This window comes from Phodopus roborovskii, unplaced genomic scaffold, assembly GCF_943737965.1.
Source record: "Phodopus roborovskii unplaced genomic scaffold, PHOROB, whole genome shotgun sequence".
Classification (NCBI taxonomy): domain Eukaryota; kingdom Metazoa; phylum Chordata; class Mammalia; order Rodentia; family Cricetidae; genus Phodopus; species Phodopus roborovskii.
In genome coordinates this window covers 121,821-138,964 of record NW_026125722.1, presented here as the reverse complement: position 1 = coordinate 138,964, position 17,144 = coordinate 121,821, and the positions used below count along the sequence as shown (strand labels likewise).

Here is a 17,144-nt window from a genome sequence, read left to right as displayed (position 1 = left end):
TCAACCTGTGTCAGGGCTGTAGCTGCATACCCAGCTGCAGTTTTGGACCAGGCTGCAAGCTTGCTGGAAACACAGTGCTTCAGTAGCACAGAGGTAGGTGCCTGAGTCCTCCAGCTGGGCATCCCTGATGTGCAGGGTGCTGTTGCGCTCCTTAGAATTGAACATTGCAGTTAATCTCCCATTCTCCTTTTTTCCTGGAGTCATGTAAAAAAGATTTATGAGGCTGCCCCTGGGATTCTGTCGGGACCACTGCACATTTGTCATGGTTGCAGAAAACTTGCATGTCAGTGTAGAACTAGCTCCCTCATGGAGACTCAGGACTGAAGGACTCTGCTCCACCTCAACTCCTCTCACCACTGCTTGGAAACAGAAAAGCAAACCAGAATCATGAGGGGTTTTCACCCACACCTGTCAAATATCCCAGGAGACACCTTGAGGATGACTGCCCAGGAGCTCTAGGTTGGCTCATCCCCTCCACCCTGACGTCTCTGGAGAATCCCTAAAGCAATGTAGAAGAGCACAACTCACAGCAAATCTGCACAAACAGAATCCCCAGCACAGCTCCCAGCTTCCTCTCCATGGCCCCTACCCAATTGCTGGGATGTCCTCTCCAGCAGTGAGGGTGTCAAGTATTATGCTTACACATTAAATTCTCTCTGAATCACCCAACTTCCTCATTCATTGAAAAAGAAGCCCCACCCACTTCCACCTCACGAATTTGCATGGCAATCTCTCCACAGTTATGGCTGACAATGATGGGGACCCAGGGACACTGTACTTCTAATGTAACACTTCTTATGAGGGGAGTTGGAAGGAAAAATGCCTGAGGAAGAGGAATACATGCCAAATACCGGTGGGAAAAGTAATAGTTATAGTGTGTTAAGCTGAGCCTGAAAGAATCCTAGCACATTTTTATGTACCTTTTTTGGCCTCAAAAAAAGAATTTCGTACTATATATTATGATCATAATCTCCTCTCCTCAACATCCTCTCAAATCTAACCCATCTCCTCACACACACCCTGTGGAGTAGGTGGGGAATGGAATGGAAGGAGGATTGAGGGAGGGCATGGGAGGGAGAGGGAACTGGGATTTGATATATAAAATAGAAAAGTCACTCTTTTGGTGGTTGAGGTCCACTAGGGGGCACTGCAGGATTTCTAGAAAATACTTTTGTTTTTCCTTTTTTTTTTTTTTTTTTTTTTTTTTTTTTTAGTTTTTTTTTTTTTTTTTGGTTTGTTTGTTTTTAATACATATTTATTATTTTTTTCTTATTTCTGTACCCCACAAGGAGGGTGATCCTTCCAGGAGGGATTATCAAAATCTGTCAAGTCATTTGGCCAAGGTTCTAGGCCCTCCCTCCTGTCTCTAGACTTTGGGCATATCCTCCCAAAGTCCTTTCAATGCACTAAGGATTCATCCTGGTCCCACTGTCAGAGGTCCCTTAGACTGCCCAGGCCTTGTAACTGAGAGCCACATTCAGGGGGTCTGAATTGGTACAATGATGATTTCCCAGCTATAACTCTGGGGGTCCATGAGCTCCCCCTTGTTCAGGTCTGCTATCTCTGTGGGTTTCTGTAGCCTCCTCTTGACCCCTTTTCTTATCATTCCTCCCCCTCTCCTAATGGATTGCTGGAGTTTGGCTCAGTGTTTACCTGTTGGTGTCTGCTTCTGTTTCCATCATCTACTAGATGAAGGCTCAAGGATGGCACATTAGTTAGTTATCAAACTCATTATCAGGGAAGGACATTTAAGGTAGCCTCTTCGTTGTTGCTCAGAGTATTAGTTGGGGTCATCCTTGTAGGTCTCTCGACATTTCTCTAGAACCAGTTTTGTCTTCAAAATTGTAATGGCTCCCTCTATTATGGTATCTCTTTATTTGCTCTTATCTATTTGTTCCCCGACTCAATCTTCCTGGTCCCACATGTTCTCCTCTTCTCCCCTTCTCTTTCTCCTAACTCCCTCTCCACTCACTGCCCACCCAACGTTGCCAATATTGTCGGGAATTCTTGTTCTTTTCCAGTTCTGAGAGGGACCTTGTATGAATCGCTCAGGTTCCTCCTTATATCCTAGTTTCTCTGGCAGTGTGAATTATAGGCTGGTGAGCCTTTGCTCCATGTGTAAAATTCATATATGAGTGAGTACATCCATGTTCCTCTTCTAGTTCACTCAGGATGGTTTCTTCAAGTTCCATCCATCTGCCTGCAAATTTCAAGATTCCATTGTTTTTCCCCCCACTGAATAGTTTCCATTGTGTAAATGTGCCACATCTTCTTTATCCATTCTTCAGTTGAGGGGCATCTAGGTTGCTTCCCGGTTCTTGCTATTACAAATAATGCTGCTATGAACATAGTTGAACAAATGTCTTTGTTGCATAGATGTTGATCATTTGGGTATATGGCTAAAAGTGCAGTTACCGAGTCCTGTGGTAGACTGATTCCCAGACTTCACCCATTCCAACAGTCTCACTCAACCAGCCCTTTTCACCCCATCATTCCCTGGTGAAGGAAATAGAGTTCACAAAAGAAGAAATAAAAATGACCAAATGATAAATCTCAAAATGTTCATCATCTTTAGCCATTAGGGAAATGCAAATTAAAACAACTTTGAGATTTCATGTCATCCCACCCAGATTATCTAAAATTAGTAAAACAACTGACAACAAAGTCTGATATAGGTTGTGGGGAGAAAGGAAATCACATTCTGGTTTTGGTGCAATGGAAATTGATGGAGGAACTCTGGAGAATCCTCAAAACCTAAAGATAAATCTACCACACCACCCAGTTCTGCCACTTAGTGTTTTATGTTCAAGAACTACATCTACAATCTTGTTTATTTCAGTGATGCTCTGTTCACAGTCACTAGGAAGTGAAACTTCTTTATATTCCTATGGGGTTTTTCTTATTCTAAAGAAACTTAAATGACATCAAGAACCAGTTTATCTGTGCAAAAGGCACCACAAAACTTCAAGTACTTTCATATCAACTAAAAGATGATGACTGCCACGCAAATAAGAGAGAGCTGTGTAAAATGTGTCACAAAATAGAAAAAAAATACAGCAAGTTTAATTAGTTTTATCCATGTGTTCACTGGAGCATGGTCAAACTTGAATCAGCCAGCCTCTAAAGAAAAGCTGAGTCCTTCCTCACCCTCATCTCCCCATTCCAGCAGAAACCATAAATGTGAGGAACTACACTTTAACATCTCTATCATATTTTTAAAGAGTTTTCTTCAATGTCTGCCTGTCTAGACTGTTTCTTTTGGGGATTGGCCGTTGGAAGGACAGATATGACACAGAAGCCTTCTATGATTCTCATTCTCAACTGTGAGGCTATAGTGATCAATACTACTGCAAAAGAAGCTTCCTTGCCCATTACAGTCAACAGTAATCATGACCATAGACATCTACTTGGCGTGTAGTGAGAGCACAGACAAGAGCCATTAACACAGGCCTTGGCTGTAGAGTGGTCAGTGCATACCGTATGGCCTTGGTAGCAGAACAGGCCATGTACATCAACATGGCCTCTAGCTGGAACACAAATCATGGATATCCACATGGCTTCCTGCAGCTGTGTGGAACACAGATATTAACATGGTCTCAGATGTCAGGCCAGGGTGCAGATATCCACTTGTCTGTTGTAAAGCATCAAAATGGTCTCAGGTGGTAGCACACCACAGATACCTATGTGGCCTCCAGTGATGGATGCATGGACCACAGAAATCACCATGGTCCCAGGACTGCAGGCATCTACATGGCCTGCAGCAGCATCATGGATGACCTCCTTCTCAGCCTTCCTTTCATTGCTCATAGCTATGGAGATTGTTCAGTAGGGCATGGTTTTCTGGGAACAGAGCCTACTTAAAGTCATGCCTTTGCACAGAATCGTGCTGTACCCTATGGGGCAAGGACTTGCATCATTCTCCAACAACTTTTTCACTGACAAATATCTAGTACAATATCTTTCCACCATGCACTTGTTTCCCTTTCTTTCCACATCCCCATCAATATTTGTGTGGTGATATTTTGTTCATGATTTCACAAATAAACTTGCCTGAAGACGAGAATGCAATGTCAGCCACACTAGTTAGACATAGACGACAGGCAGTGGTGGTACAAACAGCTTAACATGCACATTCTCATAGCAACAAGACACTGGTATGACTCAAGTTTTCTCATTTCTATGTCATCATAAGCACTAGACCATTACCAAGTCTCATATCACGACATTGTTCAGTCTCATGTTGCTCTTTCAGCTGGGCAGGGCATTCAGGGTAGAATCCTTGAGAGCTGCAGATGGCTACAAGTCCTTGTCTTCAGTGCTAGACACCCTGAGGTTCACAGGATGCAGCTGTTATGCTTGCAGCCTACATGTAGCCATGTGGCCCAAGATCCCTTTCACATAGCACGGTAAACAGAAGCTCTGTGCTGTGGTCAGGTCTGCAGGACACGGGTGGGCCTTATTCAGTAATGACATGGCCTTTATCTGCAGTGACCACACTCTCCCATACCTTTTGCCACCATATTTACAGTTTGCCATTCTCTGTCACTCTTGCTGCTCTGATACTCTCTGTCATCTTTCCTTCAAATTCCACTAGTCCAATTTTTAAAGCAATCTTCTCATGAGACCAGACTTTTTATCAGTTCTTCCAGATATACTGCAGGCTCTGCAGACTCCGCCTTTGCAAAGTCTTCCCTCAGAGAGTCTATGATTCTCTCAAGTGCTTGGAGCTTTTCTCCAGTAAAGAAGGTGCCAGAATGTGCTAGTATCTTTGATATTTCTGGTAGTTTAAATGTTTTTAAATATTTAATTTTATAGGTTGAAAGGGGGGATGCCTGTACAGCAGGGTCTCCCTCACAACCCTGGATTAGGGATAAACCATATCCAAACACCTTTTTAACAGAGATCCTTTATTCAGCAGGGAAGAAAAGTTAAAATGGCTGATTCCTAACTCTGGCAGAAAAACAACAGTAAATGACCTAGCAGATGTAATTTTTAAGAAGAGAAAGACAGGAATTCTATTTAGAAGGGGCTAGGATAATGTTGTAAAACAAATAGGGGATGAGGGAGAAAGGGAAGGGGTACTTGTCCAAGAGGGACAAAGGGAGGACTACCTCTGAAAAGAGAGGAGAAAGACATGGCACATAGGCAAATGGTGGATTATAAAGTAAAGAGCAAACACCTGTGTTAGGAAGAGGTGTTTAATTTTAACTGGCATGTCAATCGGGTAAGCCCAAGATGGCGTTTCATTGATGGACTTAGGTAGTCAGGGTCAGGAGGGGGAAGTGGTCAAATATGGGAATAGACATTGGAGGCCAGCTTTAGGAAAGGAAACTAAAGGTTTTTAGCAAAGCAGAGGGAATAGGAGAAAATGGCAAGTCTGAACAGAGCCACATGTGTGAGTGTGCTAGTGTCCCCTCAGAGCTTGGAAAGATAGCTTAGAAGTTAAGAACAGAGACTTGCATGGGACATGATGGTCCAATACTTTGATCACTTCCTTTAGGAGATAGAGGCAGGAGGATCCCAGGGCCTTCTGGAGGAGATGCAGCAGTATTTTTTTTCTCTATTTCTATGCAAATGACCCTGCACTACTCACAGTCCTCGCTCTCAGCAACACCTCACAGACACAGGGATGCTTCTCATGCTTCACTCAACACTCCACAGAGAGCTGCCAGGGTAGTGGGGCTTCATCACTATCTGATTTCAGTGACACATTAAGGCAAATTGCTGTTTGTATTAAATAGTTTTCACACACTGAGCAATAGTGATCTTCTAATAAATATATTAATTACTAATATTAAAAGGTAAGAGCCTTTCCATCATGAATGTTCTCTACCAGTGACACAGAGATGTATTTGGAGTGGGGTCATCTAAATGGCACCTGACGGTCAACTTGGTCTTGACAAATAATCAGTTATTCTCATTATTAGATTACTCAAGGTGCTCTAGGAATTGTATGTTTCAGAATCAGAATTTTAAGATGTATTATACTATCCACCTATGTAACAAAATACAGGAAATTCATGTTCTCAACAGTGGAATATATATACATGTATATATATATATATATATACATATATTTACACACATATATTTGTCTCCAGCCATTATCACAAGTTAGTGTGCATGCAGCAGGTGCCTGGGCACTGTGCACTTGCTGCATAGAATTGTGTGGCTGGGTCCCCAGGATGGGCAGCTGTGATGTTCATGGAGAGATGTTTGTCCTTTTTATTCAGTAGGACAATGAGTCCTGTATCTTTTCTAGCCACATTTGAAAGGACATTTATTAGCAGCTTGATACCTGCCCCAGGCTCTTGTTCATACCAAGAGAGGTAATACTTGGGAGTGCCTGTGTAGGAGCAGTTGATAAAAGCACCTCCCCCTTCCTGAAAGTTGTGGATACTCTATGGTACTGAGCTGGGACCTCTGTATGTGGGCAATAATTATGTAGCTTTGTGTTTGGGAGGACCCTGGCAGTGGAAACATGATTTGTGTCTGGTGCATGAGCTGGTTTTGTGGAGCCTATTCCATATTGTGGATGCCTTGCTCAGCCTTGATGCTGTGTGGAGGAGCTTGGTCCTGTCTCAACTTAAAAGTTCCGGCTTTGTTGATTCCCCATGAGCGGCCTTATGCTTTCAGAAGGATGGGTAGGGGGGGTGAGTTGGGGACATGGTGGTGAGCAAAATGATGGATAAAAGGAGGAACTGTGCTTGGCACGTGAGTTAAGAAAATAAATGAAATTTAAAAAATCATCATCATGTTTAAGTTGGCTTACCCTCAGACCTGTGAGGATACTTCAAGATACAAAAATCAACAATTATATTTCAACACATAAAGTGAATAAAGGAAGAAACCATATGACCATATTCTTAGATGAGAAAAGACCTTTGTACAAACTCCAAATCCATTTATGATGAAAATCCTGGGGAATCTAGAGGACTTGTTTAAACATAATAAATTCATTGTACAACAACCTCATAGCAACATCATGCTAAATAGAGAAATCTCAAAGCAATTTCACAAAATCAGGACTAAGACAAGGTTGTCCACACTTTCTATACCTATTCTATATAGTACTTAAACTCTTAGCTAGATAACTAAGACATATGAAAGAGGTAAAGGGGATACACTTAAAAGGCAGAAGTCAAAATTTCTTTATTACAGTGATATGATTATAAACAAAAAAATCTAAAAGTTATCAGAAATTTCTTAATCTAATAAATAAATAAAAGTACAAAATTAACACACAAAAGTCAGTGGCCTACCTGTATACAAATGGCATACATGCTAACAGGAAAATCAGGGGAAACAATTCCACTCACAATCTGCTTGTAAATACATGAGAAAACATTTTAGATTATGATACTGTAAAAGCATACCATTGGTAAGAACAGCAATGAAATACACAAGAGCAATATTAAAAACATACAGATCTCTGAGGCCAATGTTCTGATATATTTTCAATACTTAAATGAATGGAAGGTTTAATTTTGTACATAAGTAGATAATATAAAAGGTCAGTTTTGCTAGATAAATAATAGTAATGCAATTATTGGTGACTTAGAAAACATTATCACAATAAATAAACATTTTGTGGAACTTAATAATCTGACTACAAAGTAGTATTATGGGCAAAAGATAATTTTTAAATTACAAAAGCAATAAGAAATGGAGATAAACTTAAAAAGGGAAAAACAGGGAGACATTGATATTAGGGAGAAACATGTACTATCAGATACAAAAGTTAAACATAATTAAATAGAGTTATCCAAGCAGGGAGGATGGTAGAGTAGACATTGTAACATATTACCTTGACCAGAAGCATTGTAAATGATAATCAAAGAGGCTGCAGGCCAGTAGGAGAAGAATGAAACATCATAGCTTATCTTGAGAATATGGTAAGTGTTCTGGTCAGCTTTCTATTATTGTGATAAAACCCAAGAGTCAATCTGAGAAAGTGGATGGTGTGTTCACCTCACAGGTTACAGTCCATCATCAAGGGAATCCAAGGCAAGATTCCAAGAGAAGTGCTAGAAACCATAGAGGAACACTGATGCCTACTGCTCTGTTTAACTAGCTTTCCTCTATGGCCCAGGCTCGCATGCCCAGGGATGGCACTGCCTACACAGGACTGAGCCTTCAAACATCATTTGGCAATCAAGCAAATGCCAAAGATGGAGTCAGTTCTTCCACAATGTGTCAAGTACACAGTAAAGATTAGCCATCACATTAAGCCCTAAAAAAGGAAAATATAAACCTCCCCATACTCCTTAGAAAACTGACCTTCATGAATAAAATAGTATTCCAAAGTAAAATTCAGTTATTGGAAGAATGATTTGAATGGATTTGTGTCAGAAAATGATACCATGTTTAAAATAATGAGTGACAATAAAGCCAAGCTAAAAAGAAAAAGTTGGAAAATTTGACTTCTTAAAGCCCCTTCTGGAGACTGCAGGGTGGACATGGGGAGTGGCTGTTGGCTGTCAGTACCTTTGACCATCCTTCCTGTGTTTTAGTGGAGGAGTTCCCATCAGAAGTCCTACCCTTTCCTACAGAGTCTAGGTCCCAAATACAAGCCTGAGTCAGTCAACTGCATGCCAGAGTTTATGTTCTAAAAGAAATGGATGAGTTCAATTTAGAATATTCGGGGATATATTTGTCCCATTTTCTGAGCCATAGTGTCATGAATTTCTGAATCAGCAGCAGGCACATTGTATAATCCAGCATTCTTGGAGACACACACTGCAGTGCCCACCCTCATCATAGTAGTGTCAGTGCTGACATCTACAGAGTATGACTTGTTTTCAGTGTATTGCCTCAAATCCTGCTTCTCTTATCCTGAGAGAAAATTCAAATACTAATAAATCCTTTTTGCTTCAAAAGCAATAAGAGGCTTCTTGCTATTATTTAATGAGGAACACAAAGAAGTCACCCCATTTCCTCGGTTTTAAGAAGGAGAGTTTTCCCACCACAGGATGCATGGAGTAATCAGTACAAGGTATGGAGTTGTTCAAGTCAAAACTCACATGGCCCGAGAGAACCCACTCTTGCTTACAGTTCTAGGGTGCCTTGCTACTTTGGCCTTCTTTCCTTTTTTTCTTTTAAGGTACCCATTTCCCATCCAAGTACTAACCAGGCCCAGCCCTGCCTAGCTTCAGAAATCAGGTGCATTCAGGGTGGTATGGCCCTAGGCATATTCCTGTTGATTATTGACATCCCTTCCTTTTGTTATCTAGTGAAGGCATTTACTCAAAATATCAGTAGATAGGTTAAGAATGTGATGTATATCCTTGGTTGTCAACACCACTGCATCTGGGATTAACTAAAGCCCCCAAATTGAAGGCACACTGGTGGGTCATTTCTGCTTAATTTGAAGAAGGAAGAACTACTTTAGTATAGATCTTTGAGATAGGAAGTCACACCTTTCATTCAGATCTTTAATTCAGATGTAATCTGGTCCAATCTTTCTGCTGGAAGCATATATAAGGACATGGAAGAAAGTTGTCCTCTTTCTCTGCTCTTACAATCTGATTAGCACATCTTTTCCTCACCTGCATTAGAGCCTGCTTCTTTAAGGGTTCAGCATATACTGCAGCAAACTGAGACATATGGTCGGGTGGATGGAGGAACTACTGGATTCTTAAAACTCTCAATTCATAGCCAGCCATTGGTTGATTTGCTAGAGTACATACTGTAAGCCATTCTTACAAATACCATTTCCATAGAGAGATTCATTTATGACTGCTATTACTCTAGACATCCTTGATTAATATAACAGTTTTGGGTATGAACATTAAGGATGTGAACAACGATTCTTACTCAGTGCTTAAAAAGTGAGATTCAACTCTCCATGGCTGACAGTAGCAATTACCTCCGGGCTTCTTAAAGCACATGGCTGAATGCACTGAAGCCAAGGTACATCCTCTGCAGCTGTGAATAAGCCATAGGAGTCTGTCACCTGGGTCACTTGATGCATAGATTTATAAGGAACCAGGTACCTTCTGAGATACCTACCTGACTATATAAATAATTGACCCCCACAGTGGGGAAGACTCATATCTGGACTTTCAGGACCTGCTAGGGCAGAGTCTCAACTGTCTGTTACTTCCTGTTTGACTGAGATGAGGTAGTGTTTGGGACAGGTGCTGTCCTTTGATTTCTAGAATTTGGTATTGCTAACATGGTTGTCAGTGTGACACAGCATCAGAATGGATATAGATTAACCCACATAACTCATTTGTTCTGGAGTTCACCAAGAACACTTTTGAAGCCACACCAGACTCCAAAAAATTTTGTTATCTAGAGTGAGCATGATGCTAAATTTTCATTTCAGGATTTCTAGGAAATTCAAAAGTGTGAAGTGGAGCTCTGGGACATATCTAGGGCAAAAGATGCTCCTTTGCTTGAACTGTTCATGCTCCAATGAATATTGTAATTTAAGCTGGCTCTGTCCCTTTTCCTAAGTACATGTACATTGCAAAAGGTGACTCGTTATGAAGGAATTTGTCTGTTGTGTAGGTATAGGTAAAGCACCATGGCAATGCCATACTGCATATTCTCCACATGAGTATGACAAATTTGATATTCTGAAAATGCCTTTGCATATCTCTGTGTGACCTTTCAATAGCCAATCATTTTCCCTCATACTTGAATGCAGGAATGGACCACCACTCTTCATGGGAGTGTTAGCTCTGTGTTGAAGGCACACACGAGGAGCCTGCATCATTAGTGTCTCTAACATGACCTGTCACAGGTTGATCACACATTTGATAACTTATGATGACTGGAATTCTGTCCTATTGAAGTTTTGGGACACTTTTCATCCATCATGGGACTTACCTTGTTCTCACAGGACAACTAATATTCCTACCACATCAATATATTGTACCAGCCATGTGGATCATAGGCAAAGTGCTTGTTGTCTTCAGGGGAGTGAACTTTCCTCCCCACCATCCTGAATTATTTACCTGGTATCCTTTATTTCTCCTGTATGGTGCTCTTGAAAGGCATGAGCCCTTTCCTGGGATCTTTTTAAAAGTGAGTTTTCAACATCCATACATAAAGCATTGAATATATTTTAATAAAACAGACAGAGATCACTGGCTTTGTAATGAAGAGGTGAAGGTCTTTCCTTATGTATCTGGGGAAATTCCCAGGAAGGGCATTATGGTTTCCAGTGAATTGCAGAAGATCTAGTTAGTAGGTAGGTGAGGGCTGCTGCTGACCCTAATAGTCCCATCTCTACAATTCTATTTTGTTGTGGAGAGGCTTTGGTGGTTCCTGTGATTTCACCGGTGCTCTGGGAACAACAAGTGACTGTGGGGTATACTGTCAGTGTCCATAGACAAGAGAGAGGTAGAAGGAAGCTGACCTTAGGTCTCAGGGTAAAACACAGAGAAATAAATGGTTCTGGGGAAGGCACATGAATCCTGGTAAGGGAGCTTCCTGGAGGAGCTGGACTTGAGCTAGACCTTCCATTTGTGGGGATCAACATCTGGGAGGCAATGGGCTTATCCTGCTTCCCTGGGTTACCCCAGAGCAGATCAAGAATAAATGATGGCTAGTGTAATAGAGAAATGAACTGTCAACCCTGCACCTGCTTTTCTGGGAGATTTTTAACCTCATTCTGACTGGAAAGGTAGACCAGCAGGAGCAATGTTGTGACTAATATGGAATCCCTTTCAGGGTGGGGTGTTGCTGCAGCTCATCTGAGTGGGTTCCTTCAGTTTTCCCTGTGAATCTGATGCTAATTAGAAGGGATGGAAACTCCCCTGGTCAAGCACCAACACCCAGACATTCAGATGGTTTTGTTCTGGACAAATGTGATCAGAACTTGGTACTGCTAACCTCTAGGAACAACAAAACTGTCCTGTACAACCTGAGATATGAGGTGACACTGTCCATCTAATCTACATGGCTTGGGTAGCTTATGTCTTTCCAGACACAGGGGACTAAACCAGCATGTGATGCACAAAGTCTATACAAGCTTTCTGCAGTCCGAGACATAGCTCATGGACACCAGCAAGAGCTTAGCTGCCATGTTGTCTGGGGCATTTACTGGGTCATTAACACTTCCTTTTCTTATGGCTTCTCCTGGTTCTCAGGACAGTCTCCTGCCCTGTGACAATCAAATATTCCACTTCACTTGTCTTTATCTACCTGCAGGGACTACTGCGGAGGCACCATCTCAATCTCCTCCTTCACTAAGCAAGACCAGCAGGTGGACAAGTTGGAGGAACCAACAATTAAGCAACAGAGTATAAAATATGAGCAAATTGAGTTGAGTGAAATCCTGGACTGTTATACAAAAATGAATTTGAACAATAGGTAGGCATTATCACAGTTCTCTGCTGACCCTTTTGATCTCATAGTGTCAAGAAAGCTCTTGTGGATTCAGGAGGCTAAAATTTCAGGGTGTCATGGTGTCTAAACCAATTTCCCTGAGAGCATCAGGAGGCAGAACTTGGACCCTGGGTAGGTATGGGATATGGACATAGGCTTTTCTGCTTCCTCCAAATGAAAAGCAGAGCCTCTGTCCTGAATCAGTCTGGTGAAAGGGACAGTAGTGTGTGAGCTCTCACCATGCTTTAAAAGAGGCCTTGACAGGTGCTTGCTTGAGGACCACACTGGGTCCTGTGTGTTTATGTCTAGTGTTTGTCCCTGATGAGCACTTGACTGTGTGATGAACGCTTCTGGCAGCAACTGGAGGGACCTGGTCATATTCAACAATCTCAGTTTGTGGCTGCAAGGCATTTGCTCATCTCTGCTACTCTATGGTTTCTTCCTTAGATTCTGAGACACTGAACCTGCCTGCACTGCCTGAACACCTTGATTGTATGTGGTAGAAGGACTCTGTGTGTCTGTGTGTGTGTGTGTGTGTGTGTGTGTGTGTGTGTGTGTGTGTATGAGTGTGGGTTTCCTTCTATCTGTTTGAATCTGTGTTTCTTTGGTCATGTAATAATGACAGATAAAAAGACTATGATTTTAAGGAAGCAAAGGGACATCCATGGCAAGTGAGGAAGAAAAAGAAAGGGGGAAATGATGTAAATATATTTAATGTTAGAAAGAAAATAAATAAAATATAAAAAATAGAATCTTCTAATAAACTGTCTCTCAAAACCATTACTTTAATTACCTAGGACCTTTCTAGCGTACTTTGGTTTGAAGTAAAATTTAAAAGGTACTCACCATTTCCAAATTTAGATTTATTTTAGATTTTCTCACCACTTTTAATTATAACTTCTTTTACTTTTTCAGGTTTCTCCATTGGGTTACTTGCATTAGGGTTTGATTCAGCCCTTCTGGCTACAGCTGCTAAGGAGAGTTGAGTTATGTGAAGGAAGGCTGGGATTCTGAGTAGATGCAATTATTAGACAGATGTCCCTGAGCATAGGAAGGCTAGATCTAAATGTGCATGGAAATTCCTAGAACATGATAGTGTAACATGCAACCAAGAAGAGATCACACAGTAAGTCAAAGTTGTTCAGGTAGGATTAAAGAGAAGAGAAAAAGGACAGAACAGTCAAGTGACATTTGCTTGTTTGCCTCCTAACTCAGGCATCCAGTGGATATTTCTGAACTGATTATAGTGGACCATTCACAAGTCTATGTGCTAAGAATAAAGTTGCTATGAATTGAATCAACACCTTGACATCATAGAATTTTTATTCTAGTTGGTGCCACTGACATGAAAAACAATGTCACAAATAACAAACTGCATAGTTGAGTTGTATTAGTCTCAACATTAGCGAGATGACCATAGTGCTGTAATGGAATAAGTAGAATAAGGGAGAAAGATGATAGAGCAAGGCGGTGTGGCAGGGTAATTGGGAGCTGTGGCAGTTTAAGGGAAGGACTGTGGTAGAGGTGGGGGAGGAATATATTAATGGAACAAAGTAGTTATGATATTTCCAAGTGAGGGTAACAATGCAGATAGAGATGGGGTATGATGAATAGGTGGTACGCTATGTTAGAATATAAGGGGTCTATGATAGTGTAGCAAGGACTATGAGACAGTAACAGGAGGACTATGATGGAGTAACAGGTCTAGGACAGAGTAAGGATCATACATCTTTACATAGGAAGACCAGAATAATCTGTGGTTTCCTCACAGAAGTGACACCTGAGCTGAGACTTGAAGTTGGTAGAGTTGGTTTATGAAGTTATCTATGGAGTGTGTTTCCTGTTGAGAAAGACTTGGACCCCATCTGAGAAGTTCAGAATGCTGAACAGAAACCAGCATTGCTAGTACGGAGAGCTGGGACCTAGCCCCACAAAAAGCTCATGTTGACAGTTCAGGCATGCACATATCCTGTGCAACATTGGGTATCACAGCCTGAACGTTAGTCTCCGTCAAGCATTGAGGAAGGAAGATTCTACTTCTTGTTCTTCCTTTGGGCCTATAAGAATGATTTTTTGAGTCACCCAGACAAACAGAGAGACACACAACACTGAGAAACCAAAAGTGATCCCAGAGGCAGGAGCTCAGCAGCCAGGCCCCTGGTGCTGAGTTTGTGTTCGGCTCCCCCTGTGGTTTCTGCCACTGTGTCACTCAGAGCACAGTAGTACACAGCCGAGTCTGACTCCTGGACAGATTCTTTCTTCAAGTGGAAGGAAGTGGATCCTCTATCATATGTAGCTTCAAAACCTCTGCTGCTTCCCGTCTCATCGGCCTTTGAGACTCTGAAGAGGAGCTGTGGACCTTCTCCAGGATACTGCATGTACCAGAGTAGGGCTGGGTACTGTTTGGTTTCATAGGAGCAGTTCACAGTCAGAGACGACCCTTCAGAGAGTGTCACTTGGCCTTCTGTTTGTGTCACCGAGTCTCCATTGGTCCTTGCTGGAGGAAAAACAAAACAGATATGTATGTCACCTTAAAGACAAAGCTCTTGGATGAATTTAGGGCTCAGAATGTTTTTGATATAAAAAAAAAAGTGAAGAATTTAAATCACTATTACTTACCAAGTATGAAGAATATCACTGTTACGAAGCCTGGAGAAGAGTCCATCTTTAGTGGCATCTAGACAATGTTCTAGATGCTTAGCATGTTGAAAACAAAGAATCAAAGAGTCTTAAATTCACACAGGAAATACCATGATGTTAGGGCCTGTCGCCACCTGGTGGCCAGAGAGTGAATAGTTATATGTGGCAATATTTGCTAAAAGACAAGGAAATAATGAAGATCATTGATTTTTCAAAGTTAGAACTTCCTCTGTTTTAAGTGAATGCCATTTTTTTGTTTTGGCTTTTTGAGACAGGATGTCTTTGTATTGATTTGGAACCTGTCCTGGAACTTGCTCTGTACAACAGGCTGCCATTTAACTCACAGAGATCTGCCAGTCGAGTGCTGGGATTAAAGGCATGTACCACCAAGTAAGGTCAGTAAATGCCTATTTTAAGGCATTTTTAAATGATTTTTTTCCGGGGGAGAAGTCACACTGTATAAAAAATACTCATAAGTTTCAGAATTCCAGTACAAGTGAAGAAACATATAACTTTTTGAACTCTATAGAGTGAGCTAAACTTTTGAAAAAGGTTCACTTTTGCCTTTAAAACATTTCCTCCTAACACAAACTGACTTGCTCTCCTAGCTACGTCTAAATAATGAACTTCACTTTCTGCCTTTGCCACACTAAGCATTTAGGTTAAACTCTACCTGCTTAAAATATGAATTTCCTTCCTCGTCCTACTAGAAAATCCCGGTTTTAAATGTAATGGAGATACAAGCCCTTCCACTTTCTTGTTATCGTGTTCATGGCTGTCTTCATGTAATTGTTCAGATGTTGTTCCTGTTAATTGTTTTATTGACTTTATGGGTGGTTTTATGCCCAAAGCCATTATAACTAAATCTGTGGCCACTATGTTTATGTAATTCTATAATTTTTTCTGCATAGGAAAAACCAGCACCATTGCATATACTTGTGGCCCATGATAATTACAACCTCAGTTTTAGCAGAGAAATACATTTAAGAAGTGTGCCATGTTTTTCCTTCCTGGTTATCAGATGTGGGGAAAATGGACTTGTCTCTCTACAACACCGGCACACAGCTCCCTGGGTATAATAGCTAACAAATGTTGCAGCTATAGTCCTGATCTTTCTAGTTCTGATACTACTGCATTTTTTAATTACTATTTTTGTGCTTATTATTTAACCACAATAATTCTTCATTCCCTTTCCTCCCTCAAAACTCTCCCATGTACCCCTTTCCAACTTCCTTCAATCCATGGCTGATTTTTTTAAAAAAGATTAATTGTTATTGCATGGGTACAAGTATATGTAAATACATATATATTCCTAAATACAGCCTATGCAGTTCATGTAACTGTATGCGTATAATGTTTTCAAGGGTGACCATTTGGTGCTGAACTGCCAATTGGTGTGTTCTTCCCTGGGTAAGCCCACCCCCTCTCATTCCCAGCTTTCCTCAGTTGCCTGCACTTCTCTGTTCAGGGTTCAGGTCTCATGGGATGCTCCGGTCCACTCTGGAATGTTCAATTGTACCATCCTTGTTCAGCTCACATTTCGATGGTCATGTACACTAGAGTTTATTTATTTGTTTTGCTATATATAAACTTTTTTCTTATTTTACATATAAATACAAGTTCCCTCTCCCTTCCTGCCTCCCTGCCTCTCACCCCCCCCACTACCTTTCCATCCCATTCCCACCCAACCCTGCATTTCACAGGGAGGGTGATGCCTTCCAGGAGGGGTCAACAAAATCTGTCAAGACATTTGGAGTAGGGACTAGGCCGTCCCTCTTGTCTCTAGGTTAAGGGAGTATCCCTCCATGGGGAATGTGCTCCAAAAGTCCTTTTGTGCACCTTGAGTACATCCTGGTTCCACTGCCCAGGCCTTCTGAGACCCATGTTCAGGGTTATTCCAATGCTGGTTTCCCAGCTATCAGCCTGGGGGCCCAGTAGCTCCTCCTTGTTCAGGTTGATGAGAGTTTATGTGTATAACTTCTGATATCAGCAAGAGACACAATCTTCCAGAAGATTCCTCAATCCTTACATTCATTCTGCCTTCTCTTCTGCAGTGTTCCCAGAGGCTAAGGTGCATGAGTGTTTTGTAGATGTATTCCTTGAGACTGGGATCCCTAACTGCAGTTTGGTTGGTGGTACTATAATTTAGTGTTCTCTATGTGTTG

General features: G+C 41.4%; 1 gene segment (V, D, J or C); it reads right to left on the bottom strand.

The window, feature by feature from the left end:
- Nucleotides 1-580, bottom strand: LOC127217543 (T cell receptor alpha variable 22-like). The segment is given in 2 exon segments: nucleotides 1-356; nucleotides 529-580. Coding segments are annotated over 2 exon segments (408 nt in total).
- Nucleotides 581-17,144: the final 16,564 nt, after the last annotated feature.